General features: G+C 43.8%; 3 protein-coding genes across 8 annotated transcripts; 2 read left to right on the top strand and 1 right to left on the bottom strand.

Moving 5' to 3' along the window:
* Window positions 1-2,973: 2,973 nt before the first annotated feature.
* Window positions 2,974-5,702, bottom strand: LOC125546334 (uncharacterized). The gene is made up of 4 exons (XM_048710582.2): window positions 5,414-5,702; window positions 5,225-5,328; window positions 3,563-3,692; window positions 2,974-3,260 (listed from the first exon to the last, which is right to left on the bottom strand). Exons 1-4 carry the CDS (start codon window positions 5,531-5,533, stop codon window positions 3,222-3,224), a joined length of 393 nt encoding a protein of 130 aa, XP_048566539.2. The 5' UTR covers window positions 5,534-5,702; the 3' UTR covers window positions 2,974-3,221.
* Window positions 5,703-11,597: 5,895 nt separating this feature from the next.
* On the top strand, window positions 11,598-16,344 carry LOC125546333 (telomere-binding protein 1). 5 transcript variants are annotated; one of them, XM_048710577.2, is made up of 11 exons: window positions 11,598-11,745; window positions 12,446-12,516; window positions 12,819-12,963; window positions 13,056-13,857; window positions 14,004-14,135; window positions 14,290-14,352; window positions 14,431-14,510; window positions 14,865-15,109; window positions 15,271-15,582; window positions 15,678-15,741; window positions 15,873-16,344. In XM_048710577.2, the coding sequence occupies exons 3-11, from the start codon at window positions 12,883-12,885 to the stop codon at window positions 16,047-16,049; spliced, it is 1,956 nt and encodes a 651-aa protein (XP_048566534.1). In that variant the 5' UTR covers window positions 11,598-11,745; window positions 12,446-12,516; window positions 12,819-12,882; the 3' UTR covers window positions 16,050-16,344. The 5 variants fall into 5 exon arrangements, with proteins under 5 accessions (XP_048566534.1, XP_048566537.1, XP_087370543.1 ...); XM_048710580.2 differs by lacking the exon at window positions 14,290-14,352; XM_087514417.1 differs by having other exon boundaries at window positions 14,290-14,510.
* A 291-nt stretch (window positions 16,345-16,635) lies between these two features.
* Window positions 16,636-23,249, top strand: LOC125546331 (Tetratricopeptide repeat (TPR)-like superfamily protein). 2 transcript variants are annotated; one of them, XM_087514416.1, is made up of 3 exons: window positions 16,636-19,507; window positions 21,906-22,078; window positions 22,903-23,249. In XM_087514416.1, the coding sequence occupies exon 1, from the start codon at window positions 16,742-16,744 to the stop codon at window positions 19,004-19,006; it is 2,265 nt and encodes a 754-aa protein (XP_087370542.1). In that variant the 5' UTR covers window positions 16,636-16,741; the 3' UTR covers window positions 19,007-19,507; window positions 21,906-22,078; window positions 22,903-23,249. The 2 variants fall into 2 exon arrangements, 1 of the variants encoding a protein (XP_087370542.1); XR_015599212.1 differs by lacking the exon at window positions 16,636-19,507 and adding an exon at window positions 19,885-20,022.
* Window positions 23,250-24,599: the final 1,350 nt, after the last annotated feature.

The raw sequence follows: 24,599 nt of genomic DNA, 5'->3' as shown, positions 1-24,599 counted from the left end.
GGTGATGGTGTATCTGCCTCTGGACAACGTGAGCCCTTCGATCTACCTGGAACTAACGGCTGAGATGTGTGTGCATAGAGACATGGCTTTGCGGTAGCAGATATTTACCCACCTCTGCCACTGTATAAAATATGGAACTACTCATCCCAGCCTCATTTCCTTTCTCGTTCATCTCATTGCATTCTTGTCAGCGGCGGCGAAGGTTCCTGAAGATGGAGTCCAGACTCTAGAACCCACTGCAACATCCTCCCGTCCCCTCCATACGCCCTCCACGTCGGCTGCTCCTCCACCATGCCCTGTCGTCAATCTCCCTCTAGAAATATTTAACAAACTTTGAGCCATGGCAGAGCTAATTTTATTGTGGTTCCGTTGCAAATGCACGGGCTCCTTGCTAGTATAATACTAAAACAAAGAACAAAATTAACTGAAAACTTTGTCTTGCATTTCCAAGTTCTAAAACACATCATCAAAAATCAAGGTCCAATAACCTACAAGATAGACAAGATAAAAAAATAGAATTGACTTTTCAAAAAAAACATAATATACTGCCCAAATCAAAGAACTTAGAAGGGCTTAAGTTTTTGAAAAATTTACCTTTAATAAATTCTCTGCCCCTAGACATGTAACTGGTGACCTTTTTCATGTTTTTTCTCCATGTAACAAATAACATCATCACTCAAGCTGTCATTATTGAGGCTATTGCGCGAGTACGTTTTGACAAGTTTCATAGATGAAAAACACCTCTGAAGTAATATATTTATGTAAGATTTAATATGCTAGCTATAAGTTCATACATACACTTGATGGAACTTGTACAAATATTTAAGAAAAACAACACACAAAAGGATATACCGAAGCAGAATTCAAATTGAGGGAGCGATAATTGAAAAATACTCCCTTCATCCCATAATATAAGATGTGTAAAAACACTTTTATATTATGGGATACAGGGAGTATGTTGCTATTCAGCAAAGAATCTGAGAGAAGTAACAAAAATTACAGTGTATCGAAGTGTCGATTGCTGGCTAAAAGCATACTGGACGGATCCTGCTACTGCGCGCAGTTGCGTAGCCACATAGGCGTGTATGGTGCGGCCGTCGAGCTGGCAACTGCCCAAACTTTCCTAGGAACGGATCGGTCGTTGCCGCCGCCGCGCTTTAGCTGTTCGAGAATCGGACTCAGGAGACGACGGATCGATCGCTGGTTCCTTTCAGACAGCAAGAAGATGGATCAATTAGGGACTCGTGCGTGCGTGGTGACTAGATGTGAACAGCGGACATACTTGAACATGATGGCTCCATCTTGTTGATTATATAGGCCCTATAGCACCACTCTCAGCCCACTCTGATGTCTTGGGCCTTATAGCCTATAAGTAATAATAGAAAAAAATTGATCGGCCTTATAGCCTATAATTAGTATTAGAAAAAAATTAATCTTTATAGCATGTGCCACAAAGTGGGTCTATTGGGCTCTGTCTCTATACACGGAGATGGAGAATGTGTGCTTGATTCAAGTATACGAGAATGTGTCACTTACACGGTGACGCGGTGTTCATGATGATGGTGGTGCTCATTCTCCAGTCTAAAATGTTGAATGTGTTTCTGCTCGTTCTCCGTTCAATGTGGATGATGGCGATGGAAGTGCTAGGGACGGTGGTTGTGGCGACGATCTTCACAATAATGAGGATGCTGCTTGTTTTTTATGACATGTGGTCATTTGATCATATTTTATTTTGTTTAATCGCGTATTTGTATGACTAAACTTGATATCTCGTATGTTGCACATAATTTTGTATGTGATAAACTAGTGTAACAATGTATATATAAATTTCATGCATTTGTATGAATTTAATCAGTTGTTAATATTAGACTTATAATTTTTTTTTGGTACCGCGAGGCCTCCGGCGCGGAACAAATTCTCTAAACCCGTCCCGAATTGTACTCTGTTCGTGAACAGAATTTGCGGAACACGGCTTTAGAGGATCTACTATAGATACTCTAAAAACAGTAATTTTTCTCGCATACTCTAAAAATATAACCAATGCCACTTGTTTATATCAATCTTTTTTACTTGACTATAAATTGTTTTCCCGGCCCATCATGGTAAATAATATATTTATTATGTTATACATAGTAAAATTAAAAAAAATGACATGCTAACAAAATATTAACTACAAAACACGATTTGTAATGCTTGTTATTAGAAGACACTTGCGATGAACTAGAAACATATTTAGCCGCAAAAGGTTATGCTTTTATCACTATTTTGTTTGAGATGTTTAAAAACACTATAATTTCAAATAGACAATAATTTAATTATTCTTAGACTAGTTTCTACCTTTTAGAAGTTTTATATTATATTCATTTGTGCTTGCATTGTTCTTTAATATCTTTTTTTGCAGGGTGTCCTTTAATATCTTTGTAGAGAAATATACAAATGCACATTTCTATAAGAAAAATCTCTAATCTAAGGCAATTGGTTGTTATATAACTCTAGATGCCTCGACAAGTGACTTTGCATTTGGTACTTGGAACAATATGATGACCTCTATAACATACAAGTGCGTTCGATGACATAGTGATGATAATACATGTACGCCCGATGCAATGTTAGTGGTCGATGCTCCCGAAGTTGACATACAAGAAGGACATGTTCTTTTTACAGACAATTTAACGGATATGTTTCCTATAGGAGAAGTTCATTTGAAACATTTTGAAATGAAGGAATGACTATTCTGATTCTCTTGAAATGAAGTCCATCAAAATTTTAGAGGTCTTTCCTAACTTTTTCTCATGTTTTTTTCTGTGTTCACCGTGCTTTATTTTTTAAGTTTAACTTCTATTTTGGCACCTATTGGAAGTATGGTACATGTCACCTCAATTCCCAGTTTTAATGTTTATGTATTTTGAGTTCCAGGGCTTCATCAAGTTAACTTCAAATCTCAGAGTATTCGTATTCCAACAGAGCAACAAATGTGGGTGGAACTATAGATTCAAATTGGCGAGCCTTACCATTTACATGGAACAATGATGGAGACAGTACTACTTTGAGCTTGACCGAATGGACCCAACAAGTGGAAGGCATTCTATACGAATTACAGTTATAGCTCGATGACGCTGTTCTACAGTACTATGACATTACATCCATGATAGCTAATTGTACAAAAGAGTGAATGAAATGAACAACGAAAATCCAACATGGTATTTCTGCAGACGGGCTTCTCAGAAGTGAGCCAAGCTGTATACTAGAGTCCATGAAAGCTGCGAGCCGAGAGAAGAATCTGTTAGTAATTTAAGACACCCAATTTATTCAATGTGCGAACAGAAAGAGCAAGAACTTAAGGAGTTGGTTTGATGTTACAAGCTTGTGTCGTACTGAAAAAGTAGTACCACATGATAGTGCTAGTTTTATGTGCCAGTAGCGGTTGCTAGTTAGGAGGCCAACAGATAACATGTGAAAAGAAATCACTATGAAGACATGCGTATGAATGGTAGAAATGACTTCGATGTCGGTGCAACTAGAAGGCGGTGAGGAACAGATATAATTATGGATGATGGCTTACAAGGAAAAGGGTGAACGAAGCAAAGAGCCCCTCCTGAAGTAGGGCGGCATGGCCTCCAAAGTCTTCCTCATCAATCTTCAGCAAATGCGCATAGTACAAATGAACTATGACGGTGGAAATTGTAAAGAATCTGCAACAGAGAAAAACAAAATATGCCACATGGTCAATTTGGCTGAAAAGAGGTAAAGCATGCATTTATCGAAAGGGTGCTAAAGTTAACCTAAAACGGCATTCGGATTTTAGAAATCAGGGACCCTGTTACTGAATTCTCTGGCTAACTTGTAACAAACCATACTAGTTATGATAGTCCTGAACTGCTGATACTAAAATACAATCATAATCCAGTATGTCACGTGCTATATAAGCAAAGGGGCATATTACTGGCCATGCGAAATGTCAAGCCATGATTTTGAAGTGTCTGAACATAGAAAATGCTCAGGAGTTCAGCAAAAATCAGCAATCAGGCGATGTCACCGCTCACAACACAATTTTGCACAAGGTTTTATTCCCTGCTGAAGAGAGCAGATACATATACTCTTATGGACTGAGGAAAAAGGACAACTCCTATCTAGATGTCGAAGTTTGCATTTGGTTTGAGAGTGTTAATCTTTCCAAGGAACTCTAGCAAGGTGAACGGAACCGGCCAATCATACATCAGCAGCCCTTTACCAGTTTATTCACTAATGAACACCTAGAAACTCAGAGCAGTTCATATCCCGCTGTGCTGTAATTGTGTTTGTTTGCTAACGGTACAAATGAACTATCATGGTGGAAATACTAAAAATCTGCTATACAGCACAAAAAAATATGGCGCATGGTCAAATTGGCTGAAAAGAGGTATGTCGGTCTTCATTTATCAAAAGGGTGCAAAAGCTATCCTAAGGCGATATGCAGATCTTGAAAATAGGCACCAAGTTACAAAATTCTTCAGCCAACTAGCAATAGACCATCTATGTTATGATAATCCTGAATTTCTGATACCAAAAATACAATCACAATCCAGTATGCTGCATGATGTAAGCAAGCACGCATATTGTTGGACATGAGAAATGTTGAGCGATGGTTTCAAGTGTTTGCATACGGAAAATTCTCAGCTGTTCAGCAATGGTCAGCAATCAGGAAATTCATCACTCACAATGCAATTTTGCACCACAAGAAACTACATATACTCTCATTGACTGAATAAAGGGCACCTTTCAAGGAACTCTAGCAAGACGAGCAAAACTAGCCAATCATACATCAGCAGCCCTTTGCCAATTCATTCAACTAATGAACACACAGAAACTACAGGCAGTTCATAACCCACTATATATATGCGGCCATTGTGTTCGTTTGCTGATGGCCACGCCAAACAAAGAGCTGATTTTAACAGCCCATGCCGCATCTAATACCAGACAAAGCGAAGAACCTCCAATTCGCAGTGAATCTAACACTCACTTGAACAAAGCGGGCTTCTGAACTGAAATCACGCAGATAACAGATATCGCTAGCCTCATCTAGTACTATACCACGCGATGGGGGAGAGATCCTGAATTCGGAGTGAGATGAGCTCATAAATTCAGTTAACAATGAACCTGAATCTGTGCCTAATCTATGCCTATGTCTGAAGGGAAAGAGAGAGGAAGACTGGGGCTTTGAGGAGGGAGGGAGGGAGGGACTGACAGGGCGATCCAGAAGGCGCCGACGAGGGGGACGGCGCCCCAGAGCAAGCCGCAGGTGAGCCCCACCGCCTGCCGGATCCAGTGCACCGCGTCCAGCAGCTGGTCCTGCAAACCAAGAACAAACACCGAACCAATCAGAACTCCACGGAGTCGCTCGGGGACACTTCGGCGGCGGCGGCGGCATACATACCTTGTCCAAGGACGCGTCGGGGTCGAGGTACCGGACGAGCCTGGAGGGGAGGGCGTGGCCGTTCTGCGCCGCGTGGTGCGGCTGCTTCGCCGCCGCCGCAGCCGCCTTGGACTTCCTCATGCCTCCGGGTCCTCCGCGGCGGCGGTCTTCCACGCGGGCGGCGGCAGATGGGATCGGCGGTGGGCGGGCGGCGAGATGGGATCGCTGGTGGGCGTGGGAGAGAGAAAAGACGGAGCTTTGCTCGGTCCGGTCGCCGACGGACTCCTTTTGGCTTCCGCCTTAGCAGCCCGTTGGCGTATTCCAGGACTCCGTTTTGTTATCCAACAAGATCCTTCTCTCACACGTTCTAATAACTTCTAACTGAAATCACCATTAAAGATTCCCTTAACTGATTAGATTGAAACAGAAATACCATGCCCGTCTGTCGGATCATTTGCCTCTTGAAAAAGTCTGCGTGTTGTACTGTTTTTAACTCAAGTTGATTCAGTGAGTGTGTCTCGTTCTCTTTGTATTGTCGCCTCCTGCAACTCAAACATGCTATCTAGCATCCCATCTCAATTCTTCCGGCTTCGTTGAACCCTCCGAGCTCGCCTCTAAACAGCTTTGGTAAAGTCTCCTTTCTCGCTCCGGCCACCACGTCGTTACTGGATGATTAGTTGGTAGGGATCTGCTCTATGATCTCTATATACATTGCTGACAGGCGTTGTTGGTGGTCTCGAATTGCTCTTCACCCTTTCGGAGGTTGATGGTCAACTATATTTAACAGAAAAATTGCAAGCATCTTTTAACAAAAAAATTAACGAAAATTTCACTCCTATATAACCTACTGTTGGGTCCATAATATAATACCGTTTTGCAATCTATTGGAAATAGTTGTAAAGAACAAACCTTTTTCTACCAACAAAATGTGCAAACGAGGTTGCTAATAACAAATAAAAGTCTGAGCAGCAATTGTTGGTTTTCTTTTTGTGGTAATATGTGTCTTATTTATATCATCTAGATCATAGTACGAGCCACATACACACTGACCTGATAAAACTAAAAAAATAGCAGAAGCTGCAGAACGGTACCCTTTATATAAGGGAACACTAGCCAAAAAGTAAACTTATAAACAAGACTGAAGAAACCTCTGAACTTGACACCAGCACCTGTCACCTGCATCTGGCACCACCACAGCAGCCATCAAAGGGAAAAAATGATGGATCATCTTCACACCCGAGTTTGACGCGGCTCCATCGTTGATATGCGGTTTTGCGAAATTCCAAGGTGGCTTACCAAAGCTGAAACCATTACAGTTGAACAAATCAGACCAGGCAACACACCGGACACGTCATCAAACTCCAGATCTGGCACCCCACATGACTAAGACGTTGGAGGAGGAAACCATACATGTCATCCACGTACCACGAACCCAGCACACGTTCCACCATCTTCCAGACGCCGCCGATGCAAACCACGCCTCAACTAGCTCCCAAGCTCCACACCGGCGCTGGAGCAAATGTCGTCGCAACGGCGGAGACCGAGGACACAGGTCCACCACGAGGATACCGCCGCCGCTGCACCAATCTTGCTTAAAAACACTGGATTCCAAATCCACCCCAACATTATTCAGTGCTGCCATTGCAGCCACCGAAGCCAAGACGACGAACAACCTAAAAACTAAACTACTTTGGCCTAAAATTACCTACACGTGTGGATCCGATGACCCCCCTCACCACCAACGACCAAGGTCCTTAGGGGAGGGGAGCCACCGGAGGATGGCGGCGAAGGAACTCCCTAGTGACGGGCGCTGGCGAGATCGCCTTTTCCTTCCAGAGGAAGAATGAACGATACGCTGAGTAGCAATGGATTACCAGCAACAAAATACAATGATACAGCCGTATGTACTAGTAGTATACAAGGAAGAAAAAACAGCTAAGAAATTAAGACGCCAGCCAGTAGTGGCGAGATGGGATCGAAGGTGTCGCCACAAGCAAAAAATAAACTCAGTTGGATCATCACCATCACCGTCATCATTTTTCTTTAGAAAAGTTGTGTGGTTGTCCCCCCGCCAAACGTCTATGCACCTTCTTATCTGCCCAAAATCTCCCTGCATCTACCACTGCCTAGCTAGCTACAAATTTCACTTCTCAGTCTAGTTATTAGTAGAACACAATAATGTATTTTTCTTGAATTGATTGATGTGGGTTGACCTCACGGGTGTAGCTAGCTACTCCCTCCGTTCGAAATTACTTATCGCAGAAATAGATGTATCTAGACGTATTTTAGTTCTAGATACATCCATATCCGAGACAAATAATTCCGAACGGAGGGAGTAGCTGTTTAGTTCGATCTCAAAACCGTGTCAATTCGTGTTCAGTTTCGAGGTTTAAGTTTACTCATTAATCTAACCAATAAAACAATGTTTATATGCAAAAGGAATTTATACCGTCGAATTTGTGCTCGAAAGAAGTTACCAGGAATGCTCATTTTATACTGGAGTCCCAAAATAAGTGTGGTTGATTTAGTACAAATTTATATTAACTTCATACTAAATCAGTGACACTTATTTTGGGACGGAGAAAGTATGACATTACTTACATACTAGTAATGTAATAGATGACCAATTGAAAAAAAAAACTATTCATAAAAAACATCAGCGTCACCCTCTTCTGGAGACATCGAAAAACCCTAGCCGCTCCTGCTGGCAGGGCCGCCCGACGTGCCGCTTCTACGACCACGGGCACTCTCTCCGTTGCGGGGTTCGAGTATCCAGGGGCCAATGCTGTTTATTCCTTGTTTTGGCGGTTCTGGTCGGGTTTTCCCTTATGTCAGCCGTGTTGGGTGGCCTGCGGGCCATGGGACATGGAAGAGGTGGCCATCCCGCTCCCCGCATGTGTGCAGACGCCTACCTTGCCCCAGAAGTGTTTGCCAGCCTTTTACAAGTAGTTTCCCCCAAAAAACATCCACCTGGGTCGACTTAGTTCTCCCCTTTCGGGATGGGTTGTCAAAGATGACCACCTTCTAGGCGTCACATCACCTCACCCCTGTCCATATGCCATGCCCACCGACGTCAGCCAACTCTGACCATTCTTACCGTACTTGGCCATATATTAAGCACAACCGGACCACCCCTCTTTCCTCCCATCAAGACCACATCATCCATGTCTGAACGAAACGAGCTTGAGCAGTCGTGACGTGATCGCCATCATTGTACGGGTCCGCCGAGAGTTGGCCAACCACGTCGTGTCCTATGAGGTACGCCTTCGGGGTCCTTGGTCCCTGGGGGTTCTCTCATCCATTGAGACTCTGGGTGGCGCCACCCAGTGCCTGTCGTCTGGATACGGTGATGACCCGTCTCAGCTGGGCCTCGGCCCCTATATTGCTGACAACTTCATAGTCATTATCCTCGGTCTTCACCATCAACTGGCAGGATCAGTGCTCCATGGCCTAGAGCGAGATGGCAGGTGGCCCTCTCCGACGACTTCCCAAGGAGGTGATGTTCCATTCCTGGTCGGTGGTCCCGGATTCTTCTTGTTGGGTGTGGCTACTCTTGTACTCTTGCTCGAGTTTGAGTGGGTGGCGTTTTTCCTATTCTCTAGAATGTCGATTTTATTTTGACATGCTTCATTTTTTTGAGTTTTTTTTGACATGCTTCATAAGAGGATTTCCTCATCACCTTGTATCTGTTCGGCCGTTTGGGCTTTATCTCTAAAAGTTGGGTGTAGTTTAAAACTCAAACTACAAGGACATCACATAAATGGAACAATTAAAAGACTAGTGAATAATATAGCATAGATGCTCAAAATAATAATAATATACCACAGTGTAATGGTTACACGTGATCCTCGTCCGCGCTTATTCTTGGAACCAACATTTTTCCAACCGCCATGAATTCAACTGAAAAAAGTGACACAAGCGGGACACGTATGGACGAGACTCAAGTCAGTCATAGACAATTACACATAGTACATTCTACTATTACTACTACACTAGAGTAGACTTCATGGACGTGAGATGTTGATTGGCATGGCACGAAGTCAATGATCCAGACTTGCAAAGTACTAGAAATTTAAGATAACGTTATATTATACGTTGGCTCACTGATTGCATTCTAGAAAAATTAATTCCAGCCGTATAGCTAGCTAGCTAGATCTGCACACTACGTCCCTAACTAACAAATCCTCTGTATACACACACATATAAATGGTACTCTCTCTGTTCCCAAATATAAGTTTTTTTAGAGATTCCAGCAAGTGACTACATATGAAGCAAAATGAATGAATCTACATCCTAAAATATATCTACATACACCCGTATGTTGTGGTCCATCTAAAATGTCTAAAAAGACTAAGAACAGAGGGAGTACATATATATAGTAGTAATAAAATAGATTCTTGGGGACCTTGGTGCATGCATGGGCCCACGCGGCAGCGTCACCGGCAGATTACATGGCACATAGAGATGGTCTAATCCACAAACAAATAAATCCTTATCTCAACAGGGATAGCCTCCCCTACCGTAGCTACTCCATCCATCCACCTCCGATCCTCTCACCGGGCATCATAATCCGTGGGAAAGCATCCCCATCCCTATCATCTTATCCCCATTTGCCAAATTTAATAGTGATGCTAAATGTAGTTCAGACCAAAATTTATTATCTGTCGGTAGACACAAAAGTTAATTCCCATACATGCTTGTTAAAACCAATTTCATTAAGAAAATTGAATTTTCAGCACACCTGTTCCCTGTCCAAAATATAAAAAAAACAAAGGTTTCTTTCAGAGGGTAAAAGAACAGATTTGGCAAAGAATTAATACCTAACTACTACAAAAACGTCTTATATTAGTGTACATAGGGAGTTGCTCGCTCTAGTTTATTTGCCACTCTGCAGCAAAATCTTTGTTGATATTATGGCATAAATAGTCAAAGACACACACTGTACTTAATAGAGCACAAGTATGTGATTCTCAATAAGATGCCTAAAAATATCAAAAACGATACTTGACCACAGGAACACACATTCTATATAACTATTTATTCATGGAGAAACTATACATTATTAGGGAGATTCTTTGGTTGGAAAGCGATGTGCTACCCTTCCTCACCAACAAGACGCTGTGTGCACTTCCTCAAGTGGAGCACAAGAAAATGGACTTTAGAAGAAAAAAAAAGATGCAGCAGATCTGGTTTTTGTGATTGGCTACTGACCAATTTTTGTTGTTGTGAAAACCAAAGCCCGCATTGTGCTGGGCGATTTGTGATCCCTAAGTGCTGCTTTGACACCTAATGTCGTAGATTAATGGCGCTGGATCTTCTTATGCAAACACCGATTTGTCTGGCTTGTGCTAGTTAATGATATAGCTCTGGCAAATCTTGGATCTTAATAGGCTTATAATATAGTGGTATACATGATAATGTTTGATCAGCAAAGCGCTTTTGTCCCATGTACTAATGTGCAAGCCAGCCTTAAGCAGGGGAATCCTGCCCGCCTTTTTGTTCACAAGTAAAACAAAAAATGGACATAATTGATCCTAAATATTGCATAATCATACTGGGAAATACAAAAGTAAAAAAGAAGAGAAAGAAACAAATGATACAGTATGGAAAATTGTCATTCAGCAGTGTGCAGTGCAGGTGGTTAGCTACACAGAGACACACTGAACAACCAACCCCTGGCCTAATTAGCACTGCAGTGCAGCAGTCCTCCCTTTTGCATCTTTGCTAATTTTAAACATGGAACCCCACATGACATCAGCCTACATGCACGCGACACGTCATCGCCATCGCCGTCAGATCTGATCTGAGTGAGCTTAGACTAATCAAAGAATTTGCAAGTGATTAAAAGGGGAGCCAAATGTAGATCTGGATCATACATACATGGCAGCCCAGCACTTCACCCCTACAGACTAGAGTAATTAAGCAATTGGTGGCAGATCTGCTGCATCCACTGAACATACATACATACAGTAATACTGTGAAGCAGGAGTTAACAACTGGGTGAGCGCACACTGAACTTAAAAGTAACACTGAATCAGTTACCACTGAAAAGTAGGAGGAGTAACAAGCAGTTACAGCTTAAAAATGGGAACTTTGCTTACTGAAAGCACGGGAGCGGTTCGGGCTGGGCGGGCTGGGAGAACCGGCCGGCCGGGCGGGCGGGTGAACCGGAGGGGGAAGGGGGAATTGGGGAGTGGGTGTGGACGGTGGTATAAAGAGGAAGGAACCAGCGAGAGGATAGCCGAGGGTTTAAGCGACAGAGAGACGGAGAGAGAGAAGCAGAGGAGGAAGGGCAGAGGCGGGGAGGAAGCAGTTGGTTCCGCCGATCCAGGACCAGGACGGAAACCGCAAGGGTATGCATGCATCCATCCATCCATCCATGGCGCCGCCGGGGAAGCCCCGGGATTTCTGCCGTTTTCCCTCTCTCTTTTTCGCCAGTCGTCTTCTTCCCGGATCCTCCTCTGGTGAGGTCGCCTGGTCTTTGGCGCCCGGCGCGGACCGGGGAGGCGCCGGATTTTGGCGGGCTCGGCAGGGGCCGCTCGAATTATGCTCCCTCCCGGATTTGTTTTGTGCCCGGATTCCGCGAATTATGCTCCGCGATTTGGTTTTCTGCGGCCCGATTCCCCTCCCGGGGCTTGCTTCTTGACCCCGGCGGATTTGCTCCGTCCTGTTGCGTGCCGATGCGGACACAGACAGCGCTTCTTGCCCATTTCAGACTTTTTCCCCCGGGTTGAATTTCGCGGCGTTCTTGGATGTTCCGTGGTCGCCTCTCCGATTCTTCGGAATCCTGGCAAAAGATTGCCGCCGCTCTCCTCAATCGGGACTCTGTTCAAGCGGATTTTTTGGGGTTTTCCCGATTCAGAATTCGGCTCTTCCGATGCAGTTTTTTATTTCTGGATCTGTCTGGCTTGCTGATTCAGAATTTGGCTTCCTTGTTTGGTGCGCCAGCCAAAGAATTTTACTGCATAATAATATAACTACTACTTTTTTGTTTCAATTCATGGAGCTGACCGCCAGATTTGTTCGTGTGTCTTTGATTTCTATTTGTTGCAGAAACCGATGAAAAGGATTCCTGGGCAGGTGCTCATCAATCTTGGGTGACTCGTTTCAGATGCTCCTTGGAGGTGATCTCACTCCCCTATAATACCCAATCAATCTCCACCGTTTCTTCCCCTACTATGGCTATGGCAACTCCTCCTCCATCAAACCACCCGGCTTCAGGTTGCCCTGCCCTGTTGGCATACATACATACACAAAACATCTTACAAATTATTATTTCTTTGCTGGGATTCGATGGAAGACCATGTCTTCCACCCATTTTAGGCTTGCTAATATCTTGCTCTGTTTGGGGCCAAGCAGTTCCAGCTTTGCCGTTTGAGCAATCAGTAGCCGGGAATCCTCACTGAATTCGATATATTTGTTGCAGATAAAGCTTATATATGTGCTCGTTTGCTGCCTGCGAAAGCCGTCCTTTGGAGTGAGATCAAGACATGGTGGTGCGGAAGAGGTTGGATTATGGATCTCGTGGCCACCAGGTTCCCGCCATGCCACGCGTTCCAAGCTCTGCTCGGGTACATACACATTCGATATCCTGTACTACCTGCCATGACCCCGCGCAATTTTCGTGCTGGATATTATGTATTAACGCCCGGTGATGATTCAGGGGAAACGCTCAGCCAGGAGAAAGAAAGATGAGATGTCCCCGTTTGATTTGCTCGCGACCGTCGCAGGAACGCTGTTAGTGGATCATGAGAATTCATCTAATAATGCTCCTAGCATCAATGCAGCAGCTTTGACCTATGCCAGGAAAAGGAAATCAGTTAAAGCTGAGCAGTGTGATGACGCTCCGCCGCTCAAAAGCATTGCTGTGGAGAGCTGTATAGCGGGTTCTGGTGGTGTGTGTGCCTCTCCTAGGCAATCTAACATCTGCTTGGCAGAAAACTCGTCGACACGAAATGGTACTGACACAGTGTTAGAGTCACTAACCGTGAAACCAGATATGTTGGTTAGGGACTCGGTGTTTAGTTGTACAAAATCATGTAACCGTGCCCATGGTGTTGGCGGAATTCCAGAGTGTGGATCTTCACGGTCGCTAGAGGCTACTAATCAAGTGCAGGTGCAGCAACCTATGGACGGTGACACCACAGCCTTGTACAGTTTGGTTAGCTCTGTGGATTTGGATGGCAGACCTCCTGCTTTGGTTAGCTCTGACAGTAGCTCAGGAGTGCCTTTGTGCATCCATGACAAGGACCGCAACACCTCCCCTTTGTGCCATGCTGAAGCAAGGCATGCTGCAGATAGAGATGATGACGAAAATTCTTCCGGGTGCACTCATCCATGCACCATGGGAAATAATAAGAGCTATATGCCACAGTATACGGGCGATAGCAGGATAAGGAAAATGTTTGCTTCCAAGATAAGGAAGGCAGCTCGTAATAAGATGTGTGGAGAGATGTCCAATAAAGGTATGGAAATCCTCATCACAAAGTTAACCTTTCGCTTCTCCACAGGCTTCATATTCGCCACATTTTTCCACCACCATTATTGTGGCACTAACTAAATATTGCAGGAATTGGACTAAATAAGGCTATTGTTTTTTTTGTTCAACTAGGTAGCAAGCTAAATTTAGGTGGAAAAAAGATATCCACCACACGCCAAAGAGTACAAAGAGCAATGTTCAAGAGGCAAAAGCCAGTGCGCCGTCATTTTACACCATCTTCTGCTAAAGGGATTCTAACTGAAGGTATGCTGCGTCACCAATTCACGTTTACCTCGTACGGTGGTACGATTGGTACATTGCACAGAGTCATTGAAACTTGCCTTCTATATGCCATCTGATAGCCTCAATCCTTATTTTGGTAATACTTCCTAAAAGAAAATGCCGCTTGCCATTTCAGCTAGCGGGGCATCATTTTCTGTGGAAGGTCAAAATCCATTATGTGGATCTGAGGACTACAATGGTATATTTTGCATATATAGATTTGTTATATTCTTCGTTAGCATGAGAGCTTATTGTATTCCCCCCCTTCCTTTTTCAGTTAAGCTAAGAATCAAGTCATTCACCATCCCGGAACTGTTCATCGAGATCCCTGAAAATGCAACAGTTGGTTCATTGAAGGTAAATACTGGCTTCTAGAAGTTAAATGTTTGTTGATATTGCATTAGAAATTGTGTTTGATGAAATGTGCAACAGTTCTTCTTTGAACTCTGTTTTGCACTCTGTTCTACATAGTTCTGTCATAATTAAGGAATGCATAAGTTACTTCCTGTACTTGCTGAGTCGAGAGGTTATGGTTCAATTTTTTAATTTATAAGCAACGGAACTAATTCATTACACAGTGAAACTTGTCCTCTCATGACAGTTTTAACGTTTTCTTTCTATCTAGAATTTCTTGTACGTGACTGATTCCCCTGCAGATAATATTACCTTCTTATGAGTGTTCCCAAGTAATATTCTCCACTTTCTGTACAGAGGACTGTAATGGACGTTGTTACTAGTATAATTGAAAGTGGCCTCCGGGTTGGTGTTCTTCTTCAAGGAAAGAGTATTCAAGATGACAACAAGACACTTCGTCAAGCTAGAATTTGCCACGGAGAAAATCTAGAAAACATAGACTTCACACTGGAATGTGAAGCTGGGCAAAGCTCTTCCCATGGGGTCAGAATACCAGAGGAAATGGATTTTCATGGTGCAGATGCCATGAAACCATTAGCTATGTAAGGCATAATAAAATTATTTCTCGTGCTTTTATATGGCAGTTTTGGTTTAGGAAGACAATTGTCAAGATGCATCTGATAGTTTCTATAGTATATGTGCGCTCTGGAGCATAAACCAAATCTGAAGACCATTGATGGTTTTGGTATCCCATGGTTTGCAGGGTAAAGTGTGAAGAGCCCTTTTCTGAGACCAAGGCCGGTTATAACAACCAGCAGCGTGTGCAGGCGTCTCCAAACCGTGTTCAGAGCGAACATGGTTCTGTTCATTCTCTTTTTGAAACAACTGCTCACGAAGCATCAGCTAGCTCACAAGCCATTGTTCCGGTTGCCTCTCCAAGCTCAGAGGCTCTAGCCATTGTGCCTGTTTGCAAGTCAAAGCGGCCCGCTATTGGGCAAAGACGAATAAGGAGGCCCTTCTCCTTGCCTGAGGTGGAGGCACTAGTGGAAGCTGTTGAACAGCTTGGAACAGGAAGGTTCGTGCCCAAATGATTTCTCTATTGAGTATTGACACAAGGTCATTGCTTCCAACATGTTCTCATATGTTGGCCTCTTGGTCTGTTTTGTTCAGGTGGAGGGACGTTAAAATGCTCGCGTTCGACAATACTGATCATAGGACCTATGTCGATCTTAAGGTAATTCAGTAACCACAGCCTAAAAACGGCTGCCATTGCATTGCTTTTTATTTCTTTCTGTTTAACATAGATTGTGAACAGTGAGGATTTTCAAATGTGCTAAACTGTGAAACATTTTGTGGACGAACCAGGACAAGTGGAAGACCCTGGTGCACACGGCGAGCATATCCCCGCAGCAGAGGCGGGGCGAGCCGGTGCCGCAGGGGCTGCTCGACCGCGTGCTGGCGGCGCAGGCCTACTGGTCCCAGCAGCAGCAGCAGGTGCTATCAGGCAAGGCTTCAGGACAAGCCTGCTCCTCCAGCTGCTGAAGGAAATCCATCTCTGCCCTGCCTGCCTAGAGAGGAAAACTGATACTCTGTAAAAAGAAATGTTTAAAGGAGGTTGACTAATTTTCTGTATTTATTCCAAAACTCACAGATCATTTTATTTTCCTTTTCTTCTCTATTTGCTGCTCAGGCCAGGTGCTCTCTTTCCTCTGTCGGTTAATAAGAGATACTAAACGCCTGGTCTCGACGGCCCCTTTGTAAATGATTTTATAAACTATTTGGAATGTTTCACTATTTACCAGATGTTCATATAAAAACAGTTCAACATTCCAGTTCTTGCACATTTTCTCATTACTACATTAATTAGTATTACACTGTCTTGCATTGGAGTTCTTTTTTCTCCAGAGAAACCGGATTATTGTTTTTTTTCCCTTCAGAAATATTGGATTATTTTTTTCCCTTGAGTGGTTGGATTTGGTAAATTCTACTAGTACTTTTTTACTTTTTTTTAGGAAATGGTACAGTAGTTGCTAGTAAAAAAAATAAGATGAGTTTTTTTGTGAGAAAAAAGGTGTTAAACTGTCCCAACAATTTTTTTTGAGCGAGGGCTATATTTTTGCTGGTGAGGCCAGGCTGAATTAGCTAGCCCAGTAGATGAGGCCCATTAGCCCAACAAGGTCCAGCACTTACCAGTTACCACTCCTCTGCCCCCTCTCCCGAGCCGGCGGCGGCACATGGGCGGGAGCCTCGCCCAACTGCTCCTCTCATGCCTCGCCGGCGACCGCCTCCGCCGCGTCCTCCCGGCGGCGCACGCCCGCGCCGTCGTCTCGGGCCTCCTCCCGGACCTCTTCCTCGCCAACCTCCTCCTCCGCGGCTACTCCAAGCTCGGCCGCCTCGCGGACGCCCGCGCCCTGTTCGACCGAATGCCAGGCCGCAACCTCGTCTCCTGGGGCTCCGCCATCTCCATGTACGCGCAGCACGGCCGCGAGGACGACGCGCTCGCCCTCTTCGCCGCCTTCCGGGCTGCCGCCGACAACGATGGCGAGCCGCCCAACGAGTTCCTGCTCGCCAGCGCCCTCAGGGCCTGCGCGCAGTCGAGGGCGGCCCGCTTCGGCGAGCAGGTGCACGGCGTCGCCGCCAAGCTCGGCCTGGACGCCAACGTCTTTGTCGGGACTGCGCTGGTCAACCTGTACGCCAAGGCTGGCCGCATCGACGCGGCGATGCTTGTCTTCGACGCGCTGCCGGCGAGGAATCCGGTCACCTGGACCGCGGTGATTACTGGGTACTCTAAGGCTGGGCAGGCTGGGGTTGCCTTGGAGCTGTTTGGGAAGATGGGGCTGGACGGCGTCCGGCCCGACAGGTTTGTGCTGGCGAGCGCTGCCAGTGCTTGCTCTGTGCTTGGGTTTGTAGAGGGCGGCAGGCAGATACATGGCTATGCGTACCGAACCGCGGCGGAGTCAGATGCGTCGGTGATCAATGCGCTCATCGATCTGTACTGTAAGTGCTCCAGGCTCTTGTTGGCTCGCAGGCTGTTTGATTCCATGGAGAACCGCAATCTTGTGTCTTGGACGACGATGATAGCTGGTTACATGCAGAATTCGCTCGATGCTGAAGCCATGTCCATGTTCTGGCAGCTGAGCCGGGCTGGGTGGCAGCCTGATGTTTTTGCCTGCACAAGCATCTTGAACTCGTGTGGCTCTTTGGCAGCGATATCGCAAGGAAGGCAGGTACATGCTCACGCCATAAAGGCTGATCTAGAGTCTGATGAGTATGTCAAGAATGCTCTGATTGACATGTATGCTAAGTGCGAGCATCTAACAGAAGCAAGAGCTGTATTTGAAGCCTTGGCAGAAGATGATACGATTTCTTACAATGCAATGATCGAAGGATATGCAAGGCTGGGGGACCTTACAGGAGCAGTTGAAATATTCAGTAAGATGAGATATTCCTCACTAAAGCCAAGCCTACTGACATTTGTTTCGCTGCTTGGGGTGTCCTCATCTCGGTCAGACCTTGAACTGAGCAAGCAGATTCATGGTCTCATCGTCAAATCAGGAACTTCATTGGACCTATATGCAGGGAGTTCTCTGATCGATGTCTATTCAAAGTTTTCCCTTGTGGACGATGCGAAAGTTGTATTCAGCCTGATGCACAACAGGGACATGGTAATTTGGAATGCTATGATTTTTGGCCTTGCACAGAATGAGCGAGGGGAAGAGGCTGTGAAGCTCTTTAACCAGCTTCGTCTCTCTGGGCTAACACCTAATGAGTTCACGTTTGTTGCACTAGTGACTGTGGCAAGTGCTCTGGCAAGCATTTTTCACGGTCAGCAGTTCCATGCTCAGATCATCAAAGCAGGTGCGGACAGTGACCCCCATGTTTCAAATGCTCTCATAGACATGTATGCAAAGTGTGGCTTCATCGAAGAAGGACGGCTGTTGTTTGAGTCAACACTGGGAAAGGACGTCATCTGTTGGAACTCGATGATTTCTACATATGCGCAGCACGGTCATGCTGAGGAAGCTCTTCGTGTTTTTGGGATGATGGGAGGGGCTGGAGTAGAGCCGAACTATGTGACATTTGTCGGTGTGCTGTCAGCATGTGCTCATGCAGGCCTTGTGAATGAAGGCTTACATCATTTTAATTCTATGAAAACAAAATATGCAGTTGAACCAGGCACCGAGCACTATGCTTCTGTGGTCAACCTTTTTGGTCGTTCAGGCAAACTGCATGCTGCCAAGGAGTTTATTGAAAAGATGCCGATTGAACCAGCTGCGGTTGTTTGGAGGAGCTTGCTGAGTGCCTGCCATCTGTTTGGTAATGTTGAAATCGGGGCGTATGCCGCTGAAATGGCACTCTTGGCGGATCCTATGGATAGTGGCCCCTCTGTTCTTATGTCAAATATTTATGCCTCTAAAGGACTGTGGGCTGATGCACAGAAGTTGAGACAGGGGATGGACTCTGCTGGCGTTGCGAAGGAAGCAGGATATAGCTGGTGAAGGAGGTTCATATACATTCTTCGCAAGAGGACGAGAACACACAGAGGCAGAAGAGATACATGCAGTACTGGATGAGCTGACAAGTCTACTTAAAAATTCTGGGTATCTCCCTGATACCTCTGAACTTTACTTTGCTTGATGAGAATGGTTGATGGTACTTACTGAATGGTAACTTACATAGTTTTCAGTGTGTAGACAGATGGTCTTGGATGAACTGTTCTGGCTACGTCCCCAAACATAACTAATACTGGGAGGATGATGCTTTGATATAGTAGTTCTGGCTGTATTCTTTGATAACTTTTGTGTGTTTTACAACAGCTTGTCCAACGACTATCTGGCTATGTACTACTTACTGAAAGAGACCAGAGTTGGAATGACTTGATCAGATCAAATGCAAAGTATCTTACCGCGCATGTTCACTGTGGGCTTGACAAATGCATCACTGCGCATAGCCATGCTTAACTCTGATTTGAAGGTTCAGTGTTGTTAGCTACTCATGAGGTAACAAGAATACAATATTTCCCTTGCAGTAATTTGAATCTTCTTGTTTCTAAGAAAAAAAGGGAAACTTGAATCTTCTGTACAGGAAAATGATTTTTCATTGGATAATATTAAACTACTGCTTAACTAGCCAATAATACTGGAACATTAGCGTGCTTTGATTCAGCTGAACCTGTTCCTGAAAAAGTGAATTAGAAGTTGCCATTTATCTATCTACTAAGATGGCGTGCTGGAGGGTTCGACATGGTCTTTTTTCTACTAGACTGCAGCTCCAGCGAGGTCGAGTGCCACGTCGTCTGGGCCAGCATGCTCACAGAGTTCATCCTTGATGGCGATGGCTGGATGGACTTTGACGATGTCAGCCTCGTCGACGGCTACAACATGCCCATGCCATGTTGGTTCACAAGCGCTGCCCCCTGTGAGCTCTGCTCCAGTTACGAGGACACCGTCTCCACATTCGCTTGCAACCACACAAACTACAGCATGACCTTCTGCCCACAGTCCAATCCAAACAGGTACTTTCTTAAATAATTTCGTGACAAGTAGAGTCCATTTTCATCATCGTGCTGTAAATCTCATTGAACTCAACGGGTATCTTTCCTGAGCTAGACACACAAAAAAGAGAGAATTTGATTTGGAATGTAAAATGGGGAAGGAGAGAGGAAGAGACAAAATTAGTTTTTCAGCAAAGAAAATGATTGAGTTGCTCCTTCTTGGATCCCCGCCTTGTATGTTGGTCTTGACTAGAAAGCCGCAGTTGTATGATTGGAGCCTGGAAAAGCAAGACCACATCATAGAAGTGCTCATGGTCATGCACTTGTTGGTCTAACTCATCATTTGAGGGCAGTGACAATCGATAAAAAAAAACTCTTTGTGTTTGACTTCACCTAAATTGCCACAACCTAACACTGAAACTGTGGTGCATATGGAGATTTTGCTTGAGGTTCAGTATATTGCTGGCATGTATTCTTGGCTGTACTGACGATAGAAGCTGCTCCCAGATTATGTAATATGAGAAGCCCCTCAACAGCCTAGCAAGGTGAAATAAAAAAAACAAAACACCGCATGTTGTTTCTAGAGTTGTACAGTTTGCTGTATTTTTTTACCTGTTCATGATCTATTAGCAGACTTGTCCTGCAACTTTTGTGTGCTCATAATCTTTGATTGAGTCGCGCCTTCTTGGATCCCCCCCTTGTATGTTGGTCTTGACTAGAAAGCCCCTCATAATCTTTGCTGAAAATTAGTTTTCAGCAAAGAAAATAATCTTTGATTGAGTTGCGCCTTCTTGGATCCCCCCCTTGTATGTTGGTCTTGACTAGAAGCCCCTCATAATCTTTGCTGAAAATTAGTTTTCAGCAAAGAAAATAATCTTTGATTGAGTTGCGCCTTCTTGGATCCCCCCCTTGTATGTTGGTCTTGACTAGAAAGCCCCTCATAATCTTTGCTGAAAATTAGTTTTCAGCAAAGAAAATAATCTTTGATTGAGTTGCGCCTTCTTGGATCCCCCCCTTGTATGTTGGTCTTGACTAGAAAGCCGCAGTTGTATAATTGGAACCTGGAAAAGCAAGACCACATCATAGAAGTGCTCATGATCATGCGTTTGTTGGTCTAACTCATCATTTGAGGGCAGTGACAATCGATAAAATAACACTCTTTGTGTTAGACTTCATCTAAATTGCCACAACATAACACTGAAACCGTGGTGCATATGGAGATTTTGCTTGAGGTTCAGTATATTGCTGGCATGTATTCTTGGCTGTACTGACGATAGAAGCTGCTCCCAGATTATGTAATATGAGAAGCCCCTCAACAGCCTAGCAAGGTGAAATAATAAAAGAAAAACACAGCATGTTGTTTCTGGAGTTGTTGTACAGCTTGCTGCATTTTTTTAACCTGTTCATGATCTATTAGCAGACCTGTCCTGCAACTTTTGTGTGCTCATACCTGCTATCCATTTCGACAGTCAGTGTGGTTATAGTGAGGAGAAACTTGCAGAAAAAGTGAAGAATAGATTGAACATTTATGTTCAATGAGACAAAAAGGAATTTCTTTTAGTGGGTGAAACAAAAAGGAACCTATCCAGCTTGCTGCGGCTGAGTTGTGTAAATTTTCTAGTGCAGGTCTGCATCCATGACAATCCTTTCATCACACTTTTAGGTGTTTCTTTCCCTCAGCTGCAACTGCTGTGCCAATTTTTTCCTCAAAAAAAGAAATATAAATTGACTGCCTTCGGATGCCTAATCTGCTTTTATTCCAACCCAGTAGCTCTGTTTGACCCTTTTGTCACTGTGTATTCCCCATATGAATCAAAATTTGAGATTTCCCTCTTTTCTTTCTTTATGTTCATAACCCTCACTTTGATTGACTCTTTTTTTCTTCTGATTTTGTATACCTGAAGCATATGGGGATTGATATGCTGAGTACGAGTGGTTACATGTATTCAGAAAACTGGACAAGGAGCATGGGAAGAAAGCTATAATTTTTGGTGTTCCGGCTATAGCTGAATGGTTCAGAAGCAAAGTCCATTTTGTGCCATCTGTAGCTGCCCTGGGGTCTGCCCTTTTGGCTGCAGTGAGTTCTTCTTTCACTCTTCTTGGATTGGCATCTGTAGCTATTTCTTGGGTGGTCACTTGGTAATTACAAGTTAACCTCGCCTTGTACTGCATTATCTCTTAATTGTGTACATAGTATTTTGCTTTATTCGGGTTAATTACTCGTACAATAGATGCATTTCTAGCGAGTTAGTTCATGCAGCAGCTGTGACTTATGCTCCCAGCTCCCTATCATAATCTACTGTAATTTTCAATTCTATTTTTCTAGAGCAACTGCAGTTTTTTAGCTACCCATTAAATGGCACTGAAGTTAGACATTATGATAAGACATCAGTTTTGAAGAAAGAAATGAAAACGCATCAGCCATCTTTAGTAGCGTAACTTAAATGGGCCGTTTAGACAAGCCTTAACTCCAAACATTAATATTTTTGTATAACTTCCGTGCAATGTCAACAAGCTTTTCCAATATATATGAACCATGGAGCAAGCGTTTGATGGTCATACACTCACCAGTCCCACTTACAAGAATACCACACATTACCTCCGATCCTCAGCAACGATGGCCAACTACACGAGGAACACTGTCCAAGGATTTGTGCTACTTTGTTTCATTCTAGTGGTGTGTTTTGCCCGTCTTGGACACACACACGGTAATTAACAAATCAAAGTTCATTTTATTGGAGAATATATTGTTGGCTTCGTGTTCTAATGTCGTTTTGTTATTGACTGTATCGGGTTTTCTTAACCAGAAAATAAATTCTAGGTGTACTTATATATGCGATAGACCCTTTTTTTGTATGTTGAGAAGACAAGTCTTTTAATTATTTCTTTTATGCATTCTAGGTAAAGGCATAAACAACAAGCAGATCAACAGGAAGATCGAAGCAAGCCACATAGTCCAACCCCCTTGTTACAAGGACGAGCACCAGGTCCTGGGCCAGCCATTCTGCTGTAAAAAGGATAAGCTGTGCTGGCAAAATCTTGGAGAATGCTTCATAAACTGCCCGTGCAAGATTAATTGCCAACCATCAGCAGCAACACAGAACCACATGATACCAACATCTAAACACACATAAACAAGTATTAATCCTATGTTCTTGCTAATGATGAAACTGAAATCATAAGCCAATACAACAGTTTATGCTGATGTAATGCAAACTGAGAAAGAAACCTACCTTTGCAGTTTGACAGTGCCGGAGCAATCTAGACAACAATGTGTCAGAATGAAGGCAGTAAAGTATGCCTTTGCAGTTTGACAGTGTCTGAGCAATCTAAACTAAATCGGGTCTCAACAGTGCCTTTTTTAAAAGTTTCTTTGATAGCTGAAATTTGTTTTTTTGCCGAGAGCTCCCTGAATGTTATTTCACCACGAATTTTTGCATGCACCTTGTGCACTCGAGCATCTTTGATGCCAATTTTTTTCTTTTCAGATTTTTAATTTGTTTGCTATTTTATTATTATTTTACTGTTCACTGGCAGGAGGCTCCGAATCGCCGCATTCTTGCCTCTTCTGCTATTCTGCTCAACTTTTGTAAACCATTTTTCTTTCAATGTTTTATGCTATTTTGGACTCTTGAAATGTGCAAGTTCCAATTAATCCTTCAGGAGTTGTTCATTGATATAAACTGTTCGATTTCACACATAACATTTTCCAATTGATGAGCCGAATGCTGTTCACATTTGTGTGTACACCCCCCCCCCCCCCCCCCCCCCCCCAACCCAAACATGTACAGCAAGAGGAACTGTATCAAGTAGCACAAGATTATTTAAGTCTGTCCTCTATTCTCTCTCCATTTGAACACATACTGTTCCTTCTTAAGGTCTCCAATACTATGCACTTACGCGACTATTTCTGTCAATTACAATTGTTGATAATTTTATTCTTTTGTTGATCCTATTCACCAAGTGTTCTACATCCCCAACTGTTGATTAGCATTTCCCCGCATAATTGCATTAACATCATCCTTATAAGTTTTGGTTGGATGAGCATAACTTCTCACTGAAAAGTAGCATCTTAAACATTGTCTGACCTATTTATTATTGACCAATGTACTTTACATCGCAGATGGTGCTATGGCTTTAGGCCATTGGCTACATCTTTATGTGATTTTGAGTTAACCAGGGCCTTATTTCCTGTGTATGCTCAACAAGGCTTTGCTTCTTAACACAAACATGCTTATTCTGTCACAGGTTTAGATTGATATGTTCAGTGAAGTATTGAACTCGACTTATGAGTAACAACCTGCCGGGAAACACTATTTTTTCCTGCATATCCATGTGCATGTGTTTTTCAAGCTTAATCAGAAGGATACTTGAAATTACGGCTTAAACTTTGCTGTCGAGCAGTCAGTTACTGCCAAGTGCTCAATAAACTCGATTTAATTCTTTGCTGATAAAGATTATCAATGTGGTATTTGTATTTATTTACTGCCAGTCAAAGCTGTTTAAGTGAGATCAAGATAATATGGTATGGTGGATGTTGAATTATGGATCCCGTGGCCACCAAGCTCCGCTCAGTTACATGATTCTGTGCCTGTCAC

Source organism: Triticum urartu, chromosome 3A (assembly GCF_056163025.1).
Source record: "Triticum urartu cultivar PI428250 chromosome 3A, HENAU_Tu73, whole genome shotgun sequence".
Taxonomy (NCBI): Eukaryota; Viridiplantae; Streptophyta; class Magnoliopsida; order Poales; family Poaceae; genus Triticum; species Triticum urartu.
The sequence above is the reverse complement of the archived record's forward strand: the minus strand, read 5'-3'. Positions and strand labels throughout refer to the sequence as shown.

Bases quoted from the DNA above. Each gene is read 5' to 3' on its own strand.
- LOC125546331 (XM_087514416.1), top strand. From the start codon at position 16,742: ATGGGCGGGAGCCTCGCCCAACTGCTCCTCTCATGCCTCGCCGGCGAC.
- LOC125546333 (XM_087514417.1), top strand. From the start codon at position 12,883: ATGGTGGTGCGGAAGAGGTTGGATTATGGATCTCGTGGCCACCAGGTT. The intron at 14,136-14,289 runs GTATGCTGCGTC...TTGCCATTTCAG, and splicing joins TAAAGGGATTCTAACTGAAG to CTAGCGGGGCATCATTTTCT. The intron at 15,110-15,270 runs GTAAGGCATAAT...CATGGTTTGCAG, and splicing joins GCCATGAAACCATTAGCTAT to GGTAAAGTGTGAAGAGCCCT.
- LOC125546334 (XM_048710582.2), bottom strand. From the start codon at position 5,533: ATGAGGAAGTCCAAGGCGGCTGCGGCGGCGGCGAAGCAGCCGCACCAC. The intron at 5,329-5,413 runs GTATGTATGCCG...CTTGGTTTGCAG, and splicing joins CCGACGCGTCCTTGGACAAG to GACCAGCTGCTGGACGCGGT. The intron at 3,693-5,224 runs GTCAGTCCCTCC...TCTCTGTTGCAG, and splicing joins GGCGCCTTCTGGATCGCCCT to ATTCTTTACAATTTCCACCG.